Consider the following 25,991-nt stretch of genomic DNA (forward strand, 5'->3'; position numbering starts at 1 on the left):
GGTTTTCTCTTGGGATTTTTTTTTTTTTTAAAAAAAAAAATCATTCTGTCGGTGAAGGGTTTGGGTCGGGGATGAGCAGGGACCTAGACAGGCTCGAATCACTGCGGGGGTTGGTAGTTGAGAGGGCGCTTGAACAGCAGAATATGCGGCTCCGGCTCATGGACCTCGTAATGCTCCCAGCCCAGACTCTAAAGCGTCCGTCAGCGATGCGTCCTCCCGTTGCGGCCCGGGAAGAGTGGAAAAGCCTCGGCCCCATCCCGGAAAGGGGACCACCAGTGTACGAACCTGCGTGATGCCAAGCGCGCGCCACTCCTCCTCCCAAAGAAGCTTCAGCGTGCCATTTTGAGAGTCGTGGTATGCCTTGGGAATGGCCTTGAGCATGGCTTTGGGCAGCTGGACGTGGCGGTACTCATACTCGCTGTCAGAGTATCTTCGAAGATGTCGTGTCAGTAGTGAGCGGCGGCGACGGCGGCAGCCACAGAGGAACCAACGTACCGTGCCGAGTAGTGGATGGAATCAATGTATTCTTCCAAGACGGCCCGCTCGTCGTCCGAGAGGGTCCTCGGGTGGGTGTTGCGGCGGCTCATGTCGATATCCATGACGACGGGATGCGGGGTGTGGCAGGTTGGTATGAGTGTTTGCGAAACGGCGGAGGCGGGGCAACTCAGGCGCAGCGTAATATGATGGCAGCACAGGCGTGCGGTATCAACAGATGGTCTCCCAGCGTTGAGGTGTGTATCTGGGGTTGTTTTGGGCAGAATCGGATGGCAGTCGAGTCGCAAGTCGCGAGGTCAGGCGACGGAGTTGGTAAACAGACTGCTTCTGCGGGCGGGGTAGGGTGGGCAGGTGCAAATGTCGGTTGAAACGCGTGAGCAGCGCCGAAACTAAGGCGACGCTGGGCGGCAGAGGGCGTGAGGAAGCAGCAAAACGATGCAGAGCTAAGCCAAAGCAGGGCGGAGGGGTCGCGAGAGGAATGCGAATGTGCAAACAGGTGTTGTGGTGTTTCCAGTTCAGAGCGCCCAGGTCTTCAGAGAAAGTGTAAACAAAACTCCAATGGGGAGCCAGAGCCAAAAAGATCGTCGCCGTGTTTCGCCCTCCACTGCTGTGCTCGGCCCAGTGAGCAACGTACAGGGGTCTGGGGGCCTGGTGTGGAGGGGAGAACACATGGCTTGTACCAATGGATAGGCAGAGCTGGAGGGATGCATTCTGGCGGCATCTTCCGAACGAAGGCCAGGCCGACGCCGGTGGCCAGCTCCCCTCGATTATGCCGGGCGGTGAGACTGGCCTTTTACAGTCACGTGTACGCATGCATGCCTTCTCACACGGAGACCAGAGACGAGCCTCCAGCCTCCAAGAAGCGGCAGCAGGGAGACCCACCTGCTCCTACTCTCATCCTGTCCCTGCCTGCACCCACCCACCTACCAGATCGATCCAATGCGCTAGCGCTCCGAGCTCGACTGGCAGTCGCGCTACTACCTTTGACCTCTGTCTTTCCTGCCCCAAGTGCCAGCAGCTCCTGCCCCGTCACTTCCAGCGCACGCATCTCCAGCCAAACGCGTCGGCGACAGCTACCTCAAAGCACCTCAACTCCCACGAAGCCCACTACAGCCGCAAAGCACCACGCAGGGGACTAAGCCTGCTGCATGCGCGTGAATTCGCCGATAGTCTGCGCCGACTTTCGCCAACACTGCGCACAGAATCGCCATGGACAACAAGCGCAAGGCCGGTTCTGCGAATGCGGTCTCCGCTGCAGCTGAGCAGGACGAGCGCAACAGGAAGAAACAACGGCTTGCAGAGGTGAGTGCCGCCATATCTTTGATGGACACAATGCGCAGCCTTTGCATAATGACGCGCTTGGGCTTCCAAGCGTGCATCACCTATCATCTCCTCTCGCCATTGTGTCTTTCCATTTTCCCCATGCATCCATTGACGACGAGAGCTACTGCAACCTTGTTGATGATGATAGCGGGAAATGCACCTTCATTTGCTGATCATGTGTTACAGAAATACAACTTTAAGGAGCAGCCAGAAACGCGCGAGTCAACTTCTGAACATGGTCTCTTCTTTCTGGAGTTGGTCCGTCGAACCTCTGACAAGAAGTATGTACATCATTCATATGATGATGCCGAGAATGGAGATGAACTGACCCCTTCGTAGTGGGCGTCGTGTCGCAGGATACTTCGAAACACTTCCGCCTCGTGCCGAGAACCGCGATTACTACAAGAAGACAAAGATGCCCATCTCGCTCGAGATGATTGAGCAAAAGTTGAACAACCATGAGTTTGCGACCCTTACGGAGGTGGAGAGCTACTTCAAGCGCATGGTCAGCAACGCCAAGGAGTACTATTCCCGCAACTCAAGCACTTTCGAGGATGCCGAACGTGTGCGAAAGGCTCTTAGCAACCACATGACGAAGGTCAACCCTGCCTATCACCGCGGCGACGGGTACACAGCATTTCCCACGCCTATTCCCTCGGAGCTCGAGAACGCCGAGGAGGAGGCTCCCGAAACCCCTGAGGAGGCTGCTGACGACGAGGAGGAAGAGGAGGAAGAGGACGATGCCGCCGCAGACGATGACGAGGAAGACGATGACAGAGATGCCGACGTCGAAGACGACGGAAAACCTCAGCGGTCGGGTCGACCTTCGATCATCTTGCGTCGTGGTTCAGCTCGCAAGTCAGCTGCTAGCAGCACCCCCAACGCTACTGCTACGCCTCGATCTGCCAATCGCAAAGGCGACGACGTTTACGCTGATATTCCTTACAAAGAGTGCTCCTTCCAGGAAGCACAGGAGAAGATTGTTGAAGAGTTGATTCGCAAGACAGAAGACGAGTAAGTCCCGAATGTCCACCCATCGATGATTTTATTTTCGCACTACTGATCATGATACGGCAGCTCCGACGAACCCCAGTTCGAAATATTTCTCAACTTGCCCTCGCGTTCGCTCAAGGACTATTATGCACATGTTTCTAACCCGCTCTCCATCAAGAAGCTCCAGAAACGCGTCAAGGGCGTTCAAGGTCGCGGCAATTGTACCCATGTCAGCGAGTTCAAGAGCTGGGCCGCTTTTGAGGAAACCGCGAGCTTGATCTGGACAAACGCCCAGTTCTACAACGAAGAGGACAGTGAATACTATGCCGTTGCCGGCGAGTTCAAGGTACGTTCATAGCCCGTGAATGGGTTTCGCGTCTGAGGCTAAAACTCGCTTAGAATTTCTTCCTCGACCAACTCAAGCAGGCCAAGAAGGTCGTTGAGGAGCCACCTCAGCCAAAGATCAAACTCAAGGTCACCAACGACCAGCCTATTTCTACATCTAAGAAGATCACAATTCAGCTCCCACCTCGAGGCGGTTCCACGTCCTCTCCTGCACCTCCCACGCCGGCTCGGGGCACTACGACGCACGCTGTACAGAAGCCGGCGGCATCCAACGGGGCCACTTCCCAGTCTGCCCAGGCCACTGCGGTTAGTGGCACAAGCTCTATCGACAAAGCTCGTAGTGCGTCGGTAGCATCCCCTGGTCCTGCCCTCAACGGTATCAAGAGGGAGAGCACATTCCGTCCATCTCCTGTCATGGCTCCCGCTCAGCTCAATGGCACAGCGCCACCTTCGAACGCTGCGCCTGCCCTCAGCAACGCCCAGTTCCAACCCATCCCGGCCTCGCAACAGCCCAACGGTCTCCACGTGCCCAAACCTAAGTCACCATTTGAGGAGACCGCGCGCCGCGCTGGTAAGGGCGCGTCTGATGCTCTCATCCAGAACCTGAGAATTCAGACACACCCTGTGCTGAACATGCATCAGCATCAGGTGGTGTACGACATTATGCCTCTTGAAAGCGAGAGTCAGCAGTCCGTTACGATGCACCTGCCGGCAAATCACCTTCGCGTGCAGATTATCTTAACGCTGCCTCCCTTCCTGCAAGCTCAACAGCGACAGTACAAGATTTGGGCTATTGCCAACCGGCACGTTCTCAGCCAGCAGGCGCCTGTAGCCGGCCAGGTCCTCCCACCCTTCTCGAGTGTATTTGAGGCGCAGCTGAATGCCGGATCGGTCAACGTCATTGAGGTCCATGTCATCGCTGCACTTCTCAAGGCCGAGCGCACACCTGACGGTCCAGAAGCGGAACTCGAGCAGTTTACCGTGCTTGCCAATGTCATGCGGAACTAGATCCACCCTTACATTCCTACACATAACGCTGAGCAATCGCTAATTGCACAACCTTTCTTGGACCGTCACACTAAACATCACCGGGAGGGTATTAAGAGCGAGTATGAGATTCCTCTATGGCAGAAGAGACACACTCCGCATATATCCGAAAATCACGCTCTTGCGGACAGCCACAGGCGTCATCTCAACCGTCGCCGTGATGACGAAGTCGTCAGCTGCAAAGCCGAGTCGCTGGACACATATAACGGAACTGCTCATATCGCCAGGGTTTTGTCTGACATTGACCACAAAGACGACACAACTACCCGCGACGAGAAGCCGGCTCGGACCAGAACCCCTGCTTCCACCACCATGAGCAGAGAAGCTGTGAAGACTCCGAGTCGGGAACGTGTTGCGGCCGAAAACACACTCGGCTGCAATCCCCTTGATCCAGCCACGTCGCCATCGTACAAGACCACCGGGGCAACGGCACTGGATGAATTCAAGAGAAAGCATCCTGGTAAAGTTTCCTACCAACTGCCACCGCCTTTTCGGCCTATTGAGTCGACTGCATTTATTCAACGTGCCACGGCCGACATCCATCAAAGTATCCGCGACGCCCGCCGTTCCCAAGATTCTGCCCCTAATACCAGCCAAGACAGTGCTGAATTGCCTCGGCTACGCCCTCGACCTGTGGTTTCTCAGCAATACACTTCGCAATCTCGGTATTCTCTGCGTAGTAGGGCTGCATCCGGTGCCCACTCTCCGCGACTGCAGCCCTCCCAACAAGTCGAGCCTAGCGAACAGCGGGACGCCTTTAATCAACAAACGCAAAATACTGTGAGAACGCGGCAAGGTCAGCGAACTGTCCCGGTACGCGCTCCCCGGAGTTTTCAAGCATCCTCAAGCTATCACTCGGAAGAATTCTTTGACACGCCTGCCCAGGTGATCAGCCGTTCCAACACAATGATCAAGAGCAGCGGGATGATCGAGAACCGAAATGAGTCAACGGCTCAGGGGCATTACAAATGATGTGATGCACTGAGGGATCTGGCTGGGAACTGTTTGGACTGAGAAATGATTTGCAGATGGTTTTGATTCGATTTTGTTAGAGTATTTGGAGTTTGGTGACGAGAAAAATGGCCATCGGGACCAGATATGTGAATGACCCGTGTGGCGAGCCATCGGCGTTAAGGGGGCAACATTCTGAATTGTACAGAGTATTCATCGCATCGAAATCCAGAATTGGCAAGGATGTGCTCTTCGAGGGCATGTGTTATTATTTTTCTAGTTTCGTGTCCAATAGTACCATGCCAAAACGTATGTGATTCTGTCTCACATCAAGTTCCTCAACTATTTGAACCTCTCGAGCAAGCAGGCTCAAGCTCGCAATAGCCTTCACGACGTCCATCGCTATCCATCCATCATGCTTCCGAAGCGAGACGTTCGGCTTCAATGATTTGGCTGCGGCGGTGTCGACCTGGGGGGCTGGACGCGACGGGCTCCTCGGCATCCGAGACGATGAGGCCGTCTACATCCGTCGTGGCCGGCTGCGTGAGCGCAACATGCAGTGTCGCAGGTTGCGACCGCGCGCCGGCGGCGGCCGGCTGAGGAGCAGGCTGGGTTTGGATGTTAATCGGCGCGGGCGCGGGCGAGGCGGGCCCCGCCGCCGGCGCATGGTAGACGGGCGCGTGGTAGACGGGGGCCAGGTGGAGGGGTGGCGAGCCGCCGCCGCCGCCGCCGCCCGGGCTGGTCACCAGGGGGATGCTGATGGGGTTCGCAATGTTGATGGCCGGGCTGGCGCCATGTACCTGGGCGGGTGGTGCCCCCGGGGAGAAACCGGGGTGGGTCCCTCCGTGAACGGCATTCTTTTGGGCAGCCGCTTCCTTCTTGGGAACGGTAGAGCCCAGGGGGGGACCACTGGACTTCCTGGACGCCTCGGAAAGGGTGCCGAGGGCGACAAGGAGGAGGAACTGGCGGAGGACGACCATGATGCTGATGGTGCGGAGAGGTTGGGAGCTGAGGGGCAAGAAAGAACTACCGGGACAAGACAGAAAACGGACAGAGAGCATGCGTTGGACTGTCTGTTTTATACTTGAATTGTGCTGTTGGCGTAGCAAGTGGACGGATGCCGTTGTGTAAAGTCGGGATGAGCCCAAGGTCTATTACCATCAAGTCAGACGTCCAATTGCGCCTCGGCAAGGTTATTGTCCTCGTACAGTAGGCCTAAACCGTCTGGGAGAGTCATCAAAAATCGGAGAGGATTGCAGAAGACATGGCAGGTCGACAAATGTTGAGGGTGGCAGGCTTAAGGGGGCTTGTCGGGTAAAGGATGTTGTTAACGGCTACCGGTCTTACATCGTCAAAGTGTCCTCCTGGATGCTTCCACCATTGTTTTATGCCTTGTTGGCGAAGCTTAAGGTATGGCGAGGCCGCAAAAGCACCGGCCTTGGACAGTTTGGCACGGCCGCTTGTGATGAGATGGTGAGCTTCCTTGACTGTCTGCGTCTCGGCAGGATGTGTTTATGTTGGATTGAATGCTAATATTCTCGAGGGATTGCGAGTGTGCTCTTTGGAAGATTTGTTAATGAATATTCATTGATGATAGGAAAGGTAGTTTATGAGATTTATCCTGCAGTCATCAGGTCTTATCGGGATTGAAAAAAACTTATGGCCCCTCATGCAAGAAGCAGAAGCTGTTGACAACTGCATGAAGCATATTGATGCTCCTCCCAGTACCTACCTAGGTACCTACAATGACATCCGTCAGTCCACGACAAAGTTAACCACCAGCCATCCCCCGCCACAAGCCTGTCCAACCAGCCGCAAGCACTGACAACGTTCGTTAGTCATCGACAGGCGGGCGGTCCGATGGTCGGGGTGAAACCCCAAAGTACGTACCGCCGTTCCTCCAACTAAAACTTCGCCTCGGATGGACTGCATGCGTCACTAGGCAGAACAGAGTAGAAAAGAGGAAAAAAAATAAAAATGGCGGTGACTCCAGGAAGCACGGTCCACCACACAGAAAAAAAGTCCAAGGGCCCTGTGCCTGTGGCTCGCCGGGAATCAGGACACTGGTGCAAGACGATTGGCTCCTCCTCGCAGAATGGCGTCAAGCAAGGCGACGCGTGGGGTTTGGCGGGGCCCTGGAGGGGGGCATACAGACCCTTGTCATCCAGTCCTAGCGCCTGCAAATGGCAAATGCCAATGGCAATGGCCCCGGCTGGCCGTCGGAGCAGAGCGAAGCACGCAGAGCACGAGCAAGCGCAGCCGGCAAGCCCAGGAAAATGCAGAGTGCAGAGACACGGAGGGGCAAGAGGAAGCAGAATTGAGGCAAAGAGGCAAGAGGGCGGGAAAAAAAAACCACAGTAGCTGAGCTGAGGTACATGGAGAAAGACTGCTGGCCTCCACCTACCCTCGTAGTACATGTACCTACTGGACCTACCTCCATGTAGGTATCCTTCCTCATAGTCGTACCTACCTGCGCCTCTGTTCAATCACCGATCCCCAGATTTTCCCTTTCCCTGTTGTGACTCAACTTTGGAAATCCCCTCGACCATAAAAGCACAAGCCGACGGCCAAAGCCCCCCTCCCTCTCCACCATTCCTGACCTCAATTCTACCCATCGCCGCCACCTATCGAGACTCGACACCACCTACCAGCCACAGTCACGCCCCCTCCTACCCAACACAAACCGCAGCCATGTGCCCTACACCCGACACGCCAGCCGTCAATGGCCACACCAACGGGACCAACGGCACCTCCAACGGTGCCAATGGCAAGACTGGAGGTTCGTTATTTTGCGAGCTCTCTCGCACCACGTACTTGTCTTGCTGACCTCCATTGCCAGACCATCCCGGTTACACCGGTGTCCAGGTAGGCGCAACCCTCCGACCTGCGCTCGTGGCTCTCTTCAATGCCCTCGTGACGCCCCGCGACGCTCGCAACAGCTGCTAACCCGCACAAGACCCGTACCCAGAAGGACAGCCCTTACAAGCCAGTCGGTGACTTCCTGAGCAATGTCTCAAGATTCAAGATCAGTATGTTGTCTCAAGGCCAACCCCGGCCTCTACCCTGGTGGCGCCCATGTCTGACCTTCGTCCCACAGTCGAGTCCACTCTCCGTGAGGGCGAACAGTTTGCCAACGCCTTCTTCGACACCGAGACTAAGATCAAGATTGCCAAGGCTCTCGATGACTTCGGCGTCGACTACATCGAGCTGACGAGCCCTGCCGCTTCGTAAGTTCTTCCTCTTAAAGACACGAAACCAGCGGAGGCCGGCTGGCTAACATACTGGAAAACAGCGAACAATCCCGTAGGGACTGCGAGGCTATCTGCAAGCTCGGCCTCAAGGCCAAGATCCTGACTCACGTGCGCTGCCACATGGACGATGCCCGCCTGGCCGTCGAGACTGGTGTCGATGGTGTCGACGTTGTCATCGGCACTTCCTCCTACCTGCGCGAGCACTCCCACGGCAAGGACATGACCTACATCATCAACGTGCGTCGTCCTGTTGCCCTGTGTCCATGACTCAAGCTAACCAGCTGCAGACTGCCGTCGAGGTTATTCAGTTCGTCAAGTCGAAGGGTCTCGAGATTCGTTTCTCTAGTGAGGATTCGTTTCGCAGTGACCTTGTCGACCTCCTCTCTGTCTACAGCGCCGTAGACAAGGTCGGTGTGCACCGTGTTGGTATCGCCGACACCGTTGGATGCGCCAGCCCGCGCCAGGTCTACGATCTCGTCAGGACCCTGAGGTGAGTCACGCCACCCGGTTGCCCTGATGCGCGGCTTGTTTGCTGACAATCATTTTACAGAGGTGTCGTCAGCTGTGACATTGAGACGCATTTGTACGTATTTGTTCCATAACCCGTCCAAAGAGGCACCTGGGCGCACGAAGCTAACATACGATAGCCACAACGACACCGGTTGCGCCATTGCGAACGCCTACTGCGCCCTAGAGGCCGGCGCGACGCACAGTGAGTCCTTCAGTCTTCTGTACTAGCCGAACCTGATCTCTGACTCCTACTTAGTCGATACCTCCGTCATCGGTATCGGTGAACGCAACGGCATCACCCCTCTGGGTGGCCTCATGGCAAGGATGATCGTCGCCGACCACGAGTACGTCACCAGCAAGTACAAGCTGCACAAGCTCAAGGCCCTGGAGGACCTCGTTGCCGAGAGCGTCGAAATCAACATCCCCTTCAACAACTACATCACCGGCTTTTGCGCCTTCACCCACAAGGCTGGCATCCACGCCAAGGCTATTCTCAACAACCCCTCCACCTACGGTAAGCTCCCAGAAAACCCAAATTTACGGTGCGATCTTGTCTGACCTTTTCCCAGAAATCATCAACCCCGCCGATTTTGGCATGAGCCGCTACGTCCACTTCGCCTCTAGGCTCACCGGCTGGAATGCCATCAAGAGCCGTGTCGAGCAGCTCGGCCTCACCATGACCGACGCTCAGGTCAAGGTTGTCACGCAGAAGATCAAGGCGCTGGCTGATGTGCGTCCCATTGCTGTCGACGACGCCGACTCGATCATCCGAACCTTCCACCTTAACCTGACAACGGACGCCGAGAAGCCCCTGCTTCCCAACATGACCGAGGAGGAGCGCATCAAGTTTGAGCAGGCGGAGAAGGAGCTCGCTGCTGTGCCCGAGAAGAGGGCGCTCGACGAGTCGGCTGCTGCCGAGGCCGACGTGGCCGCCAAGAAGGTCAAGGTGTAAGCAGTGGCCTGTGTCTAACTACATGGATGTAGCATGAGGCCGAGAGCATGGCATTTCTTTTCAGCTTTGATTATACCATATGTGGGGCGTTTTGGACAACAAAATTGCGATTTGGCTTCCTGAGGACTGGGAGCATTCAATTTAGTATCATGACTTGAAATTGATCATGGATTTCTCACGACGACTGTAAATGTGAAAACCGGTGCGAATCTGAACAACTGCTGATAAATGTCTTTTATCATTGCACGCTGACTTTCAGAGAGCAAATTTGAGAGACTGGGTGAGCGACGGAGTTGGAGGGGTTTGGCGGGCCAGCCAGGTGTGATAAGATAAGCCTGGCCATGGAAAAAAAGTCCCAACATGCATTTTCCGCCGCTCGCTGGCTGACCATCCTCAAACCAGCGACAGCATCCCAGCGCAAACCTCCAGACGCCCGACTTGCGAATTCCTCGTCATGATAAGATCCTAGACAGCCTATATTCTCCCAATAACCCTCCAAAGAACGACACCCTCAACCCATCACCCGCCGGATCGTAACCACCGGCGCCAAATCTCCACGAAACTCACCCCCGCCCCCGACAAGGCAGAACCAAAACCAAAAGCAGAAGCGCAAAAGAAAAGATGGACGCCCACGCCCTCCTCACGTCCCAGGGCTGGCGCGGCGCAGGCCACTCCCTCCACGCGACCTCGGACGCGATCGGCCTCTCGAAGCCCCTCCTCCTCAACCGCCGCGACGGCAACAAGGGCATCGGGCAAAAGGCCCACTACACGAGCGACCAGTGGTGGATGAACGCCTTTGACGAGCAGCTGCAGGGGCTCAGCACGACGACGGGCACGGACGGCAAGCTGGGCGTCGTGCAGGCTGTGCAGAACGGCGGGCGCATCGGCGGCGTCGAGAAAGGGGCTGGCGGGCGGTGGAAGCTCGGGGGCTGTTTCGTCAAGGGTGGGTTCCTTGAGGGGACGATTGCGCAGGTTGAGAGGGAGGAGAAGCTGGACGATGACGATGAGGCGACGACGACGAGTGAGGATAGCGCGACGGGCACTTTGACGCCGGTTGGAGGCGGCGGGGCCAAGGAGAGCAAGGCGCAGAGAAAGGCGAGGCGGGCGACGAGGAGGGCGGAGAGGGAGGCGAAGAGGCAGAGGAAGGAGGCCAGGAGGGTGCTGAAGGCTTCCCAGACGTCGTCGAAGAGCTCGTCGAAGAGGGCGTCTTCTGACGAGGACTCGGACAAGTCGAAACGGGACGAGACGAAAGAGGAGCGGCGTGCGAGGAGAGAGGCGAAGAGGATACGACGGGCGGCGCGAGAGGCGCGCAAAACGGGCTGAAAGAAAACTGCATATAGGGAGAGGCTGTGATTCATAGAGCGTGCATGATACCCAGGCTGGTCGCACACTTGACCAAGCTGTTGAAGCACTGCAGGCGTTAGAAAGGGCCCAATGCTCGGGCACCCAATGGAGGTTTAGGATTCAGAACCGCTGCGCCAGGGCAAGATTACCAATGAAGGGGGCCCATAGCGACTGTTTTTCCCGGGCTTGGAGTGTGACCTGGCTACGCAGATTCGCAAGCACTAGGGCACATCGTGGTGGTAGTTTGCAAGCGTTTTGTCCAAAATAGAAGACTCGTACGCAAAACTCAGGCCGAGGAATAGTGACTGTCCTGAAGACAATGTGAACCGATAGAGATATTTAATTCCGTGTTGAGCCCGCAACAACTAGGCTCCGTACTCCAACATCCATCGACAAGATTGGAACTACGACAGAACTGTTTCTATCTTCTAGGTCTCCTTTGGTGCCTTGCCCGGCTTGTTCGATAGCAGCCACGGTCGCCGGTCCCAAAAGTCGTCCTTAATGATATCTAGATGCTCAATCACAATCCGTGCTTTGTTCCGCCGCTTCTTGTCCTTCTCTGTCTGGGACTTGGTCATGGATACCGGCTCCGCAATGGCGTCTGCATCTGCCTGGACATTGTGCGTTCCCGGCTCGACCAGTTCATACTAGTATGCTAATTAGCAAGACGAGATTTCTGTGAGAGGTAGAGGGAACTGACGTCTCGGAACACGACGCTGCCCTTCTTGTACATCTCAGGCTCATTATTGTAGTTGATATGGAAACGGGAGAAGAGAATCTCGTTCTTGTCACCCGAAACTGTGCCAGCTAGAAGCTCTTCTGCCGCGCGGTTGTCCATACCTCCGAGCTGGATCAGGGCCCAGAAGGTCGTGTTGTACAGGTTGTTGATATGACCTGCTCCTTGTCAGCGTGTTCGCCTGGGAGGCTCCAGAGATTTCTACCCACAGTCGACTTGTCGCCAGCTCATGTAGTCCCTCAGATTCTGTACGCTAGGGTAACAGACGGCCCGTCCATCGAAGCTGGGTAGAGGCAAGGTTAACGGTGCATCTGGGAAATACGTGGACCAAGAGTGTATATAGTGTGCTGTGAAAGTCGAGACGATCGTTGTCACGAGCTTGCTGGCACGCCTTTCAAATAGCGTACAGGACTTGTGGAACACGAAGCTGTACTCGTCACTGACGCCGTAGGCGATGGTGATGTCTGGCAAATCGGTCATGACAGCCCTGGCGGCTGCGTTCATAAGATCAAGGGCGCGCTTGTCGTTCGGCTTCTCGAAAGCATACTTGGCGCAGAGCCTGTAAACGTGTGAGTGCGGCGTTCCGGAAGCATCGGACGGTGAGAGTCTGACTTTGTAAAACCTCTCCCATCTATCCTGACAACAACCCATGTGTTTTGGAGTAGGGTGTCTGGCTGTTCAAAAGCCTTTACATATTCGAACCTAAATTAGTTAGACAACATCCTTTCTGCAACAACAGTGAGTCTTACTTGGAGTTCGCCATGGTGCTGCCGACGACCAGAGCTATGCCTGATCTCTGACTCAAATTGAGAGTGTGACTGTGTAAGTCAGTGCCGAATAGGCCCTGGACAACGCGAAGGGGAGGTGAGTGAGTGATGGTGGGGGGAGGGGTCGCTGCAGCGGGGCTGCGAGCTTGTACCACCTGAGGTCGCGCATCCGCCTTGCAGGGTCGCGTCCCTACCTACCTTAGTAGAGGTAGGTAACCCATCTCCAATCGAACACACTCTACCAACCGGCATTTCCACCCGAGAATCGGCTGGCAGCAACCCTCCCTGCTCGACAAGGACGAACCATTCCGAATCGACGTCGACCAGACCAGAAGACTGTCGTATTGGGGTCTCAATCCCTGGCAAAACATGCGCCCCTCGACACCATGAACTTGCTTCTAGCCGACCCCGAGGAGGCGGTCGAGTACATTGAGCAAATCACAAACACAAACACTATACGCTCTGGCCACGCGACATGCTTGCGCTTCAACAAGACGGGCGACTTTCTCGCCTCCGGGCGCGTCGACGGCACTCTGGTTGTCTGGGACATTGAGACCATGGGCGTTGCAAGGAAGATGCGCGGCCACAACAGGAGCATCACGTCGTTGAGCTGGTCGGGATGCGGACGCTACCTGCTGTCTGCATGCCAGGGCTGGAAAGTCATTCTTTGGGACCTGCAAGATGGGACAAAGTATCGCGAGGTGCGCTTCAGAGCGCCGGCGTACATTGCCGAGCTGCACCCACACAACCAGTGAGTGACGTTGGCGTTCTTGCCGTCTCTGTAAGCGGTCGTTGACTTTTTTCTATAGCAATCTTTTTGTCGCGTCCCTCTTCGAAGCCCAACCCATGCTTGTCGACGTTACCGAGCCCGTCGAAGTCAAGCATGCCCTGACCTCTATACCGAAGCGATCGAGCGGAGACGGAGACGATGCGCTGGCAGAGAAGCATGCCAAGGAGGACGCGAAGCAGACGACGACCGTGACCATCTTCACAGCATCGGGTGACCACATCATCGCGGGCACCAACAAGGGCTGGATCAACATTATCGACGTCAAGAGTCGGTCCGTTATACACTCGGGAAAGCAGTGCAACGGCGTCATCACGACGTTACGCTTGACTAGATCGGGGCGAGACCTTTTGGTCAACTCTCAAGATCGAAAAGTCCGAACGTTCTATGTACCCGACCTCAACGCTAAAGACCTCGACGTCGATACCCTCTACCTGATTAAGGAGCACGAGTTCGAGGATCAAGTCAACAGATTGTCGTGGAATCACGTCACATTTACGGCGACAGGGGAATATGTGGCGGCGTCCACCTACAACAATCACGAAATCTACGTGTGGGAGCGTCGGACAGGAAGTCTGACGAGAATATTGGATGGCCCAAAGGAGGAACAGGGCGTCATAGAATGGCACCCGCAACGTCACTTTCTGGCGACCTGCGGCCTCGAGACGGGCAGGATATACGTCTGGTCCATCGTACCCGAGCAAAAGTGGGCTCGACTGGCACCCGACTTTGCGCAGGTGGAGGAGAACCAAGAATACGTCGAGCGAGAGGACGAATTCGACATATACGGACAGGAGGAGCTCACGAAGCGACGGCTGGATGCTGAGGATGAGGACGTCGACGTCGTGACTCCTTTCGAGAATGGGGCTTTGGAGCAGCAAAACGCAGGCGAAGGAGGGCGCCAGGGCAAATTTCGAATGCCCATCCTATTTGACCTTGCCGACAGCGACAGCGAGGAGGAGTTCGTGGCCGTTTCGACCGGCACTATGCGTAGGAGAAGCCCCGGTGCGGATGGCGAGATACTCGATGACATGTCGGCGGACAAGAAAGCGCCGGCAAAACGACGGGGTGCCAAGGGGCGGAAGAAATAGGCAGTCGAAGGAGACGTAGACCTGACCACCTTGGAAATGAATAATAGGAGGCCTTTGTCCGACGCATGATGCGGGGCTGTCTGATGCAGTCTCAAAATAGGAGTGATCCGGGCCGATCCATTGGTGCAGATGGTTGCTTGGTCTTTGATCGAGTTATTCCGTTAGGCGATCCCATCGAGGCTGATAGGCACTCAATGGACTGACTGGGATCAATGAGCTTTTGACGTCGCGTGCTTGTCTGGATCGGACATGGAAGCACAGGGGATAGAGAAAGAAAGGATGACAGCCAGTGAATGTGGACTAGAGCGACCGTTTCGCGGCTGACAAAGGGGAGTTGTTTCCCAGCTTGCCCAGTCCTGAGTTGAATTGATGTCGGTACCTCAGGCAACACGAGCCAGACCCACCACCACACGCCTAACGGCCAAAACTGGATTAGCGCCATCTCCGTGGTGCGCAGCCGCCTGGGAGGCAAGATTTCTCTCTGGTCTGCTGGCTCCTGCCTGTCGCCTCACCCTGCCTTCATCATCAACCACCTCGCCATCAACGTCGCGGCGCCATCACAACGCGCGTCCCAAATAGTGTTTCGAGACTGCCGCCGACATCTCGACACGCCCACCGACTTTTAGCAACGCGATTTTTGACGTCTCGACCAGTCCGCAGCGGTGGCGGCCATTGGGGTAACGAGTAGGAACGGCTACTCCTGGGCCGCTGGCCAGAGGGATCGGATTTGATTTTTCTTCACGAGGCGCATCCCCATCAATCCCAACGGCTCGCGCAGACTCTCTTTCCATCATTTGAGCAGGTTTCCGCGGGGGGAGGAACGGGTTTTCTTGCGACTCTTGCGACTTTGTCCGACTTTTCTTCACCTTCGCTTCACGACGTGTGGATTACGACCGCGACCGACGGGCTCGCCTCCATCGATTGCCACGGGCGCGAATCCTTTCTTTCGACGCGCTTTCCATCACCGACGGCCACCGTCCACCTAATAATCATCGACTTGCGCGCTTCCCGACACTCTGTCGATAGCCGCTTCGACAAAAAACACCACACAACATGGCGAACCTCTACTTCACGCACTCAAGTGCGCCCGTCAAGACGATTGAGGAGATTCAGTTTGGCCTCATGTCGCCCGAACAGATCAAGACGATGAGTGTCTGTCACGTCATCTACCCTGAGACGATGGACGAGACGCGTACCAAGCCACGCGACAGCGGTCTCAACGATCCTCTTCTCGGTTCCATCGATCGCCAGTTCAAGTGCAAGACGTGCACGCAAGCCATGGGCGAATGTCCTGGTCATTTTGGTCACATTGAGCTCGCCAAGGGCGTCTACCACCCGGGTTTCATCAAGAAGGTCAAGAAGATTCTTGAAATCGTCTGCCTCGAGTGTTACAAGGTCTTGGGTGATAGAGTCAGTCTTTTCGACGCGAAGCGACTGCCTTGATTCTTGTCTTGCTAACTTGGCTGCTCAGAATGATCCTGAATTCGAACAAGCTGTGAACACGAGAGACCCCAAGCAGCGCTTTCATCGTGTCTGGCTTCATTGCAAGAAGAAGAAGCGGTGCGAGAACGAGCTCAAAGAGGAGAAGGATGGCCCCGATTCTTTCCCGGAGCTGAGGAGACAGAACCAAGTCCCCCATGATGGTTGTGGCAACGTCAAGCACGACATCCGCGCCAAAGCCCTTCAGCTCATCGAGAAGGTTACGTCAACCACCGAAGACGGCGTCAAAGATGTCAAGGAGGTCCCAATCACGGCTGATCGCGCCCACGGTATTCTGCGTCGCATCTCCGACGACGACCTGAGGGATATGGGTCTTAACCTCGACTACGCTCGCCCTGAGTGGATGATTATCACCGTTCTCCCGGTCCCCCCTCCTCCTGTACGTCCCAGTATTTCTATGGACGGTACAGGCCAGGGTATGAGGAACGAGGATGATTTGACCTACAAGCTTGGTGATATCATTCGTGCCAACGGCAATGTTCGACAGGCCATCAGAGAAGCTTCGCCCGCTCATATTGCCAGAGACTTCGAGCAGCTCCTCCAATACCACGTCGCCACATACATGGACAATGACATTGCTGGCCAACCACGCGCTCTTCAGAAGAGCGGACGTCCTGTCAAAGCCATCCGAGCTCGTCTCAAGGGCAAGGAAGGTCGTCTACGAGGAAACTTGATGGGTAAACGTGTCGACTTCTCAGCTCGTACTGTCATCACTGGTGACGCCAACCTGTCCCTGGACGAGGTTGGTGTCCCCAGGAGTATTGCCAGGACGTTGACGTACCCGGAGACCGTTACCCCTTACAACATTGGCAAGCTGCACGAGCTGGTGCAGAACGGGCCAAACGAGCACCCCGGCGCAAAGTATGTCATTCGCACAGACGGTACAAGAATTGACTTGCGGCATCACCGACGTGCTGGGCAGATCTCGCTCGAGTACGGCTGGAAGGTGGAGCGTCATCTCATGACTGGTGATTATATCATCTTCAATCGTCAGCCGTCACTTCACAAGGAGTCCATGATGGGTCACAGGGTTCGTGTCATGCCCTACTCGACCTTCAGACTGAACCTGTCAGTCACATCGCCTTACAACGCTGATTTCGATGGTGACGAGATGAACCTTCACGTCCCGCAAAGCGAAGAAACTCGCGCCGAAATCAAAGAGCTTTGCATGGTCCCCATCAACATTGTCTCTCCGCAGCGAAACGGTCCCCTCATGGGTATTGTCCAGGACACGCTGGCTGGTGCCTACAAACTCTGCCGCCGTGACGTCTTCCTCACCAAGGAGGAGGTCATGAACATCATGCTGTGGGTCCCCAACTGGGATGGTATCATTCCCGTTCCAGCTATCCTCAGGCCTAGCCCTCGATGGACAGGAAAGCAGATTATGAGCATGGCCATTCCTGAGATTGTCAGTCTCAACAGCTTACCCGACACAAAGGAGGACAACTCTGTCAAGGACGAGGGTCTCCTGATTCAGTCCGGTCAGCTCATGTATGGTCTCCTCACCAAGAAGGTCATTGGCGCTGCCAGTGGTGGTATCGTCCATATTGTCTACAACGAGCACGGCCCAGAAGCTGCGATGAAGTTCCTTAACGGCGTTCAACAGACTGTCAACTACTGGCTGCTCCACAACGGTTTCAGTATCGGCATCGGTGATACTATTCCTGATACCCTTACCATTGAAAAGGTCCAGGGCCACATCGATGAACAAAAGGACGAAGTCGCCCGCCTCACCAAGCAGGCCACAAACAACGAGCTCGAGCCTTCTCCCGGTATGAACATTCGAGAGACCTTTGAGAGCAAGGTCTCGCGAGCTCTCAACACAGCTCGTGACAAGGCAGGTACCACAACGCAGAAGAGTCTGAAGGATCTCAACAACGCCGTCACTATGGCTCTGTCAGGCTCCAAGGGTTCGTCCATCAACATTTCGCAGATGACTGCGCTGGTCGGTCAGCAAATCGTCGAGGGAAAGCGTATTCCTTTCGGCTTCAAGTACCGCACTCTGCCTCACTTCACCAAGGATGATTACTCTCCTGAAGCCCGCGGTTTCGTTGAGAACTCGTACCTCCGTGGCCTCACTCCTAGCGAATTCTTCTTCCACGCCATGGCTGGTCGTGAGGGTCTTATTGATACTGCTGTGAAGACTGCCGAGACGGGTTACATCCAGCGTCGTCTCGTGAAGGCGCTTGAGGACGTTAGCGCCAAGTACGATGGCACGGTCCGTAACTCGCTTGGCGATATCATTCAGTTCCTTTACGGTGAAGATGGTCTCGACGCCATTTACATCGAGAAGCAACGCATGGACTTCCTCAACATGTCCAACAAGAAGTTCGACGACCGTTACAAGCTCGATGTCATGGATGCCAACAAACCCGAGGAACTCGACTGGCTTGAATATGGCAACGAGATTGCCGGTGACCCCGCCTCTCAGCAGCTTCTAGACGAAGAATACGAGGCCTTGGCCGAAGACCGCAGGGTCGTTCGAGAGATCAACTTCCGCAGGAAGGACGACGAGTCGATGCAGCTGCCGCTCAACATTGTTCGCATCATGGAGACAGCAAAGAAGCTCTTCAACGTCCAGGACTTCCAGCGCAGTGACTTGACGCCGCAGGACGTCATCCCGGCCGTCGCGTCTATGCTCGACAGGATGACTGTGGTTCGTGGTCAGGATGGTCTCTCTAAGGAGGCTGACTACAATGCCACCATCCTTTTCAAGGCTCATATGCGTTCGCGCCTTGCATTCAAGCGCGTTGCTTGTCTTCAGCGCCTCAACAAGCTGGCCTTCAACCACGTTCTCGGTGAGCTTGAAGGTCGCTGGGCCAAGGCGTCTATCAGCCCTGGTGAGATGGTCGGTGTCCTGGCAGCCCAGTCCATTGGTGAGCCCGCGACGCAGATGACGCTGAACACTTTCCATTTCGCCGGTGTGTCGTCCAAGAACGTTACGCTCGGTGTGCCTCGTCTCAAGGAGATTCTTAACCTGGCACAAAACATCAAGACACCTTCCATGGTTGTCTACCTGAGCGAGGGCAACGCCACCCAGGAGGCTGCCAAGGCTCTCCGCAGCACTGTCGAGCACACCACTTTGCGCTCCGTTACTGCCATGACTGAAATTTACTACGACCCCGACCTCGAGAACACAGTGATTCCCTCTGATACCGACATGGTGGAATCTTACTGGGCTATTCCCGATGACTCTCACGAATCGGCGAACCTGCAGAATAGGTGGCTGCTACGTATCACGCTCGATCGCCAGAAGATGCTCGACAAGGAATTGACGGTCGAGGATGTCGCATCGCGCATCAAGGCGGATTACCCCAACGACTGCAACCTTGTTTTCAGTGACAACAACGCAGATGAGCAGGTTATTCGCATCCGTACCATTAAACCCGACAAGGGAGGTGACGACGAGAGCAAGGTGGAGGACGATGTCATGCTGAAGCAATTCGAGACCCATCTGCTCGACACCCTGACCCTTCGTGGTGTCCTGGGCATTGAGAGAGCCTTCTTGAACAAGGAGACCAAGCTCATTGAGACTGATGATGGTGCGCTGTTGGCGGCCAAGGCGGACGACAGGTGCCAGGAATGGTACCTCGACACGTCTGGTACTTCGCTCAGCTCTGTTCTCATGGTGGAGGGAGTTGACGCCACGCGCACATACACCAACCACCTTTGGCAGATCAACGAGGTGTTTGGTATTGAAGCGGCCCGAGGCGCGCTGGTTCGTGAGTTGACACAGGTGCTCGCTTTCGACGGTTCTTACGTCAACCATCGCCATCTTGCGCTCCTTGTCGATGTCATGACCTACCGTGGTGGCATCTCTGCAGTCACCCGCCACGGTATCAACCGTGCCGATACTGGTGCGCTCATGCGTTGTTCGTTCGAGGAGACTGTCGAGATTCTGCTGGAGGCTGCCGCCGTCGGCGAACTTGACGACTGCCGTGGTATTTCTGAGAACGTCATGCTGGGACAGATGGCCCCCATGGGCACTGGCCACTTTGAGGTTCTTCTTGATCCCAAGATGCTTGAGACGGTCATCAGTGACAACTCGAGAATGGGTCTCGTGCCCGGCATGCCTGTCAAGGGTGGTGAGATGGGAGGTGCGGCCACGCCTTATGACACTGGTTCGCCTCTGGACTCTGGTTATCTGTCTCTGGGCTCGCCCTCCTCCAACGAGGGCAACTTCTCTCCCATTGTGGGTGCTGGCTCGGATGACAACACTGGTTTTGGCACCGAATACGGCGGAACCTATGGCGGTTTCGGTGGTGCCAGTCCTGGCCGAGCGGGAGCTACCAGCCCGTTCACCACGTCACCGACTTCGCCATTCAGCAGCTTCGCTGGTGCAGGTGGCTACTCGCCAACCTCTCCGGGTGGCGGTTACTCGCCCACGTCGCCGCTCATGGACGGAGGTGCTCGCTACGCGACCTCGCCACAGTTCAGCCCGTCCTCGCCTTCGTTCTCTCCTACGTCGCCGGTACACCGCCCGACGAGCCCCGCCAGTCCCAACTACAGCCCGACCTCACCGAGCTACTCACCGACGTCTCCCACGTCTCCGAGGCACTACTCGCCGACCTCTCCTGCGCAGTTCAACTCACCGACATCGCCCAGCTACTCGCCTGCTAGTCCCAGCTACAGCCCGACGTCGCCCAACCTTCACGGCGCGGGACCTACCTCGCCGTCGTACTCGCCCGCATCGCCGTCGTGGTCCCCCACGTCGCCGGAACACTCGTACTCACCCACGAGCCCGAGCTTCCAACGGCCGGCGATGCAGCAGTCACCGACGAGCCCCAACTACTCCCCAACTGTGAGTCCTCCACATCGCGCTGTAAGTTATGGCAGCTAAGCTAACCCGTTCCGCAGTCTCCTTCTTTCTCCCCTAGAACCCCTGGTCCCTCGGGCTCCGGCAACCAATAGTGAGTTACATTCCATCCTTGGTCACACAGGAAGGCGCTGACCGTTCTTCAGCTCTCCTAATTCCCCCACCAACGACTGAAATGGCACTGGGTCGCATGGACTGCGATGACTCGATACAAAGACACAGGCTGTCAACCACTTGATTTTTTTTTCCCTTTTTCCCTCGTCCTCTCTACACCACCACGCTCGCTGGGAGAGGGATGGGTAAGGGGAAGTTCCGCTTTTGCATTATAGAGCCGCCGCAGCAGCACCCGAGCACGCACCAAAAAAGAAAACGCGAAAGGCTAGAGCTGGGGCATGTCGAAGAGGTCTCTCTTCCCCTGACGCAACAGATTCCTGAAAAGGGGGTGGGGGGTGGGCGAATGGATGGATGATCGAAGGCCCAAGACAACCCCAAGCAAGAAGGTGATTTGAATTCGACAAAGGGGAAAATCACACAAAAAAAACAAATCCAGGCCGCCATGCCGCAAAACCAAAAACTTTCTGTATAAAGCTGAACTTGTACACTACGCGCGCGAGGAAGAGGGGTTGATCGACAGGACAAGCAAAGAGAGAGTGAGAGAGAGACAAAGCAATGCAGATTAGGGGATAGCGAATCAACATGTGGAAAGGGGAGGTTCGGCTTTCTGCAATACATCCTTTTTTTGGTCTTTCCCTTGCGTTTTCCTCTCTCTCTTCCTGTTCTTGCTTTCTCTTTTCCTATGGATTGGAATGATATCTGAGATTGGCCCAGATGCGAACACGGGGGAGGGTTGAACGACGGACGGATGAGAGTGAAGTTTCAGGCAGGCAGGCAATGGTGTGTAGCATGGTTTTAGCATTAGCAAAACGCACCCGACAAGAAAGGGGCGAAATGAGATTGGCTCTTCGTTGCGTTGTGTCACTGTCATGATGTGCCGAGTGAAGTGACCCATCCTAAATGCCTGAAGAGCGAGGAGGGAAGGCCGTTTGACCCCATCTCTCTCGCCCCTATCCTCTTCTTCAAAGGCATCCCCCCTCTTCCGACGTCATGGCCACGGTCCTGACGGGGCAAAGTCAACTGGCGTGATGTGATGTTGTTGGCTCGGAGAAGCAAATCTCCCCCCCTGCGCCCTCACCACCACCACCGCTTTAGAGCGACTCGTCCTCGGTCACGAGAGACAAGTACCCTCGAGAAAAAGGTACTTGACCCCCCTTGTTCTGTCAAAGATCGTCACACCCGGCTCTCATGCTTTTCGTAGGACAGAAAAGAAAGAGGCACAGCCAACGCCAACGTACGAAACCGTTCCGGGGCCTTCCCTTCCTCCCCCTTTTCCTACCCGATCGCCAAGTCTGGCGATGCAAAGGCAACTAATTCCCCGCTCTTCATCGTAAAACCAGCCTTACGTAGGACTCTTCCCGTCGTCTGCCTAGACCTGGCCCCCTCACCAGGGGACTCGCAAGGCAGGACCGGAGACCAGGAGCAGGGGTAGGGCCAAAGAGTCACGATGTCCCCTTCTCGTCATATGCCCCCCGTCGCCCACTTTCTTCCTTCTTGAACAGCCGCGTATACGCCGTTGGTGCAGTTGGTTCGCTTCTGAGCGAGAGATGCCGAGCGAAATCTTGATGCCGAACGAGCCTTCCGGCCTTGGATTCGGGCCTCGAGTTGCGTCTCTGCCTTGCCTGGTCTGCAATCGCGGCCCGTCATGCGGTGAGGGAGGGGCCCTCACCCGCATGACGGGACGGACTGTCGTGCCCCCCCTCCCCCTTTCACCCACCCCCCCTTGTACATCAGGCAATTGGCAAAAAGGGTAGAAGAAGCTGAGGGCGTGAAAGCAGAGATCGGTCACAATGACCCCGGCTATCACAGGGCAAGATGGGAAGGGAGGGAGGAGGGGACAGCAAAGGCGCAAGCGGTTATCGTGGCGCGGCAGACCAGATGGTGCGGCCCACAATAGCCGTCGGCCTGAGGAGTGGCCCGTGGATGGCGTTCTTGAAGTTGAGGTCCCGAAAGAAGGCCTCGAAGGATCCACCCCGCAGGCTACGCACGAGGCGTGACGTCGGCGCAGGAAAGCATGAGCGGCGCGAAGAGGGAAGCGGAGAAAGGCTGCGGCTGGCGGCTGGCGGCTGCCTGAGTTGGCGAGCGGGCTCTTCCGATGAGAGCAACAAGCGAGGGGGCGACCAATGTCGATTGCTTCGCGACGCACTGTTGGTTCTCAAGGTAACCTCGCTAAGAAGAACGAACTATGGCCAGCACGAGCATGCATTGGAGGAAAGATGGATTGATGATTTGGCCCCCAAACGAGACATCACCTTGACTAGCCCCCACCACTGCTGATGGGATGTGGATGATGGATGGGTTGCCGTTTATCGCCAAGATTTGGTATGTGCCTTGCGTTCTGCTGGCTTGCGAGTCGCGCCAACGCAGGGTGCGTCTAGCGATATCAAAGGTCGCCTGTCGAGTCGCTCGTCAAGGGTGGGGAAGGGGGGTGGTTGACCAGACATCGGCACGTTTGTATGACGATGGGTGTTCGGTCTCTCCGACCTTGGAAGGTCACGATGATCGTAGGTTCGTCAAGTTCATGTCCTGATTCGGGCCAAAACCCCGCTGGAACAGGACGTTGGGACTCTCAAGCGCGGCCCTTCATCACATATGCACCGCGTGCTTGCCGCCCTCGTTGGCTTGGTCACCTCGATGTGCCTAGCAAAGTTGGATGGCCCAACAGCGCAGGCAGCACCAAGCGAAGAGGTCTCCAGCCGAGCTCAGCTCAGCCCCCCCCCCCCTGCCCGCGGCGTTGAGCTCTGCTTGAAGAATCGAGCATGCAGGTCGGAGTGGGTGCCGCGGCATCGCGGGTCCTTCGGGGGTGGTGGGTGGCCTCCTCGCCTCCTCCAGGCGCAGCTCCAGGGGTGGTAGAGGAGGGCACCAGAGAGGGCGACTGGGGTGGGTGATTGGCACGAGCTGGTGGTGTTAGCCGCCGAGCGTCAGGAGAGGAGCTGGCGAGGACGTGACGGTGGTGAAGTCGATGTGCAGTGCCCTGCATATGCAGCGGATCGTGGTGGTGTGGTCGATGGCTCTAACGGCCAGACAGACGCTTGTAACGGCTGGTGGTCTGGAGGCCTGGGTAGGGTACCGCCGCTGCCGCAGCCGAAGCCAACTACCTCGCATGCGCATGAGGGCATCGGTATCCCCATGTCAAGTAGGTGGATCAGAAAAGACAAGACTGCCAAGGAACGAAGAGGTCATCAAGTCGGCTGATCAGGCTTTCTTCTTGTTCTTCTGTCTCCCTCTTCGCCTGGCAAGTTGTTGGACTGTACGAGGCAGCGAATATTGAATGTGGACAGACGCGACTGAGAGCCCCCTCCCCTCCCCCCCCACTTCCCCTGCCTAGCCCCTTCCCCCCAAAATGAATGATCTGATCTGCCGGGGGGGGGGATCGGTACCTGGGCTGCCTTCCCTGCCTGCTTTGCCTTGCCTGCCTTGCCAGCCTATCACCTTTAGGCGTCAGTCAGAGGTAGTAGAACATCTGCCCTGCCCTAGCCGCCCTCCATGAGGTAGGTACCTTACCTTAGGTACCTAAATTGGCCTACCCCCCCCCCCGGTTTCTAAGCCAATACTGCTGCCCTGCCAAGCAATCGCCCGATCAGCGTCGTGATGCCTTCTAAAGAGACAGGCACAGACAGACACAGACAGACACAGACACTGGCCCATGTCGCTCAGTGGCCTCGCTCGTTGCCGTCCAACAGGCGACACCGGGCCCGTCACCCGCGCACCAACCTGCATGTCGGCGCTTCTGCTGCCCGCACCTTGCGCCCCTTGACCCCTCCCCTGTTAATCCCCATTCATCACATCCGCAGTACCCGCAACGTCGAAGCGCAGATGGACGGGACCGAAGGACGCACACACGCACACGACTGGTAATGGGAGTCTGCAGGTTCATGGAGGGAAAGCGGGACATGCGCTCACCCGCCAGGCTTGGCAACGGGCATTCAATGCGTCAACTACACGGCCGGCTGGCCAGTCAAAGCTTGGTGGCTCAAGCTGTGTGGGTTGGTGAGGTGAGGACGAGAGAGAGAGAGAGAGAGAGAGAGAGACAGACAGACACGAGCATCGGCACACAAAGTTGTCATCGTGTGGCCTGAAATAAGGTGTGAGGCGAGGGGGGAAGAGGAAACCTGTCACGGCAGCGGAGGGGTCTTCACCCATGACAGGTCCTGTTGTGACACTCTGTCTCTGGCTGTCTTGTCTCTCTCTCTCTCTATTCCCTTCATTTGCCTCCCTTTTCCCTTGTTGCATTTCCCCCGGCCGCCCTAGGGTGTGTTTTCTCACAGCGCGCTGCATGGCAGTCCTGGTGCAAGTGACGTAATGAGGCATGCGAGACGCAAGTCGTAAGTCGTCTCTCGTTCTTCGGAAACCTCCTGTCTGCCCTGTCCTGGCCAACCTACCCAGACCCAAGGCAGGCAGAACATCAGGCTGGCCCCCAAAGCGGGATCCTCGTTGCCAGAGTTTCGGTGTCATCGGCCGGCGACAGCAAGTAGCTACCTGCCCAGTGGCTAGTGCACCCTTCGCTTGGACGACGCAAGGTAACATCGGCCGGCCTCAACTGTCGTGTCTAGCGAAGCTTGCTCGCAACTGGTCAGCCTAGCTTCCGCCCTTAGCTCCCGCTCATTCCAATGCCCCGCCCCCTGGTCTTGCGACCTGTCATGAGCGATAAGGTGCGCCGATCAAAAGCTGACGTGTAAGCTTTGAGTGACCTGCTCCTTGCGCGCTGCTGCTAGTGATAAAGGCCTGGGGAAGAGAGAGAGAGAGGGAGGGACGGACGGACGGAAAGGGGGAGCCGGCCCCGCGTTTCTCGAAGGACGATGCTGGCTGCTGCTCGACCCTGAAATCGATAAATTAGCTCGGGGTTGCGCACGCACGCCATGGCCAAGTAGAGGCTCCCAGGCACAGATCCTGCTAGAACCCCCCCCCCCCCCCCCCCCCCTTTTTCCCTTGTCTGAACCTGAGCGATCCCCGCCTCCGCGGTACCTCA

At 56.4% G+C, this 25,991-nt stretch overlaps 9 protein-coding genes across 9 annotated transcripts; 6 read left to right on the forward strand and 3 right to left on the reverse strand.

The window, feature by feature from the left end:
- Positions 1–98: 98 nt before the first annotated feature.
- Positions 99–599, reverse strand: VDAG_06107 (cyclin-dependent kinases regulatory subunit; the record flags this gene model as incomplete). Its single annotated transcript, XM_009659121.1, has 3 exons — positions 99–188; positions 286–430; positions 496–599. 3 exons carry the CDS (start codon positions 597–599, stop codon positions 99–101), a joined length of 339 nt encoding a protein of 112 aa, XP_009657416.1.
- Positions 600–1,956: 1,357 nt separating this feature from the next.
- On the forward strand, positions 1,957–5,283 carry VDAG_06108 (uncharacterized protein; the record flags this gene model as incomplete). Its single annotated transcript, XM_009659122.1, has 5 exons — positions 1,957–2,099; positions 2,158–2,832; positions 2,896–3,157; positions 3,211–4,149; positions 4,252–5,283. The coding sequence occupies 5 exons, from the start codon at positions 1,957–1,959 to the stop codon at positions 5,173–5,175; spliced, it is 2,943 nt and encodes a 980-aa protein (XP_009657417.1). The 3' UTR covers positions 5,176–5,283.
- A 284-nt stretch (positions 5,284–5,567) lies between these two features.
- Positions 5,568–6,134, reverse strand: VDAG_06109 (uncharacterized protein; the record flags this gene model as incomplete). The annotated part of the gene is made up of 1 exon (XM_009659123.1): positions 5,568–6,134. One exon carries the CDS (start codon positions 6,132–6,134, stop codon positions 5,568–5,570), a length of 567 nt encoding a protein of 188 aa, XP_009657418.1.
- A 1,711-nt stretch (positions 6,135–7,845) lies between these two features.
- On the forward strand, positions 7,846–9,867 carry VDAG_06110 (homocitrate synthase; the record flags this gene model as incomplete). Its single annotated transcript, XM_009659124.1, has 10 exons — positions 7,846–7,933; positions 7,994–8,019; positions 8,123–8,183; positions 8,252–8,381; positions 8,447–8,642; positions 8,693–8,895; positions 8,956–8,988; positions 9,053–9,117; positions 9,172–9,429; positions 9,485–9,867. 10 exons carry the CDS (start codon positions 7,846–7,848, stop codon positions 9,865–9,867), a joined length of 1,443 nt encoding a protein of 480 aa, XP_009657419.1.
- Positions 9,868–10,488: 621 nt separating this feature from the next.
- Positions 10,489–11,190, forward strand: VDAG_06111 (uncharacterized protein; the record flags this gene model as incomplete). The annotated part of the gene is made up of 1 exon (XM_009659125.1): positions 10,489–11,190. The coding sequence occupies one exon, from the start codon at positions 10,489–10,491 to the stop codon at positions 11,188–11,190; it is 702 nt and encodes a 233-aa protein (XP_009657420.1).
- A 324-nt stretch (positions 11,191–11,514) lies between these two features.
- On the reverse strand, positions 11,515–12,813 carry VDAG_06112 (tRNA(His) guanylyltransferase). Its single transcript, XM_009659126.1, has 5 exons — positions 12,697–12,813; positions 12,560–12,649; positions 12,157–12,506; positions 11,912–12,105; positions 11,515–11,858 (listed from the first exon to the last, which is right to left on the reverse strand). The coding sequence occupies exons 1-5, from the start codon at positions 12,708–12,710 to the stop codon at positions 11,640–11,642; spliced, it is 867 nt and encodes a 288-aa protein (XP_009657421.1). The 5' UTR covers positions 12,711–12,813; the 3' UTR covers positions 11,515–11,639.
- Positions 12,814–13,100: 287 nt separating this feature from the next.
- On the forward strand, positions 13,101–14,592 carry VDAG_06113 (Set1 complex component swd1; the record flags this gene model as incomplete). Its single annotated transcript, XM_009659127.1, has 2 exons — positions 13,101–13,465; positions 13,524–14,592. 2 exons carry the CDS (start codon positions 13,101–13,103, stop codon positions 14,590–14,592), a joined length of 1,434 nt encoding a protein of 477 aa, XP_009657422.1.
- Positions 14,593–15,645: 1,053 nt separating this feature from the next.
- VDAG_06114 (DNA-directed RNA polymerase II subunit RPB1) lies at positions 15,646–21,082 on the forward strand (the record flags this gene model as incomplete). The annotated part of the gene is made up of 4 exons (XM_009659128.1): positions 15,646–16,002; positions 16,064–20,893; positions 20,950–21,002; positions 21,055–21,082. The coding sequence occupies 4 exons, from the start codon at positions 15,646–15,648 to the stop codon at positions 21,080–21,082; spliced, it is 5,268 nt and encodes a 1,755-aa protein (XP_009657423.1).
- A 1,755-nt stretch (positions 21,083–22,837) lies between these two features.
- Positions 22,838–24,217, forward strand: VDAG_06115 (uncharacterized protein; the record flags this gene model as incomplete). The annotated part of the gene is made up of 3 exons (XM_009659129.1): positions 22,838–23,182; positions 23,579–23,828; positions 23,934–24,217. 3 exons carry the CDS (start codon positions 22,838–22,840, stop codon positions 24,215–24,217), a joined length of 879 nt encoding a protein of 292 aa, XP_009657424.1.
- Positions 24,218–25,991: the final 1,774 nt, after the last annotated feature.

The sequence above is a fragment of the Verticillium dahliae genome, genomic scaffold, assembly GCF_000150675.1.
Source record: "Verticillium dahliae VdLs.17 supercont1.13 genomic scaffold, whole genome shotgun sequence".
Lineage (NCBI taxonomy): Eukaryota > Fungi > Ascomycota > Sordariomycetes > Glomerellales > Plectosphaerellaceae > Verticillium > Verticillium dahliae.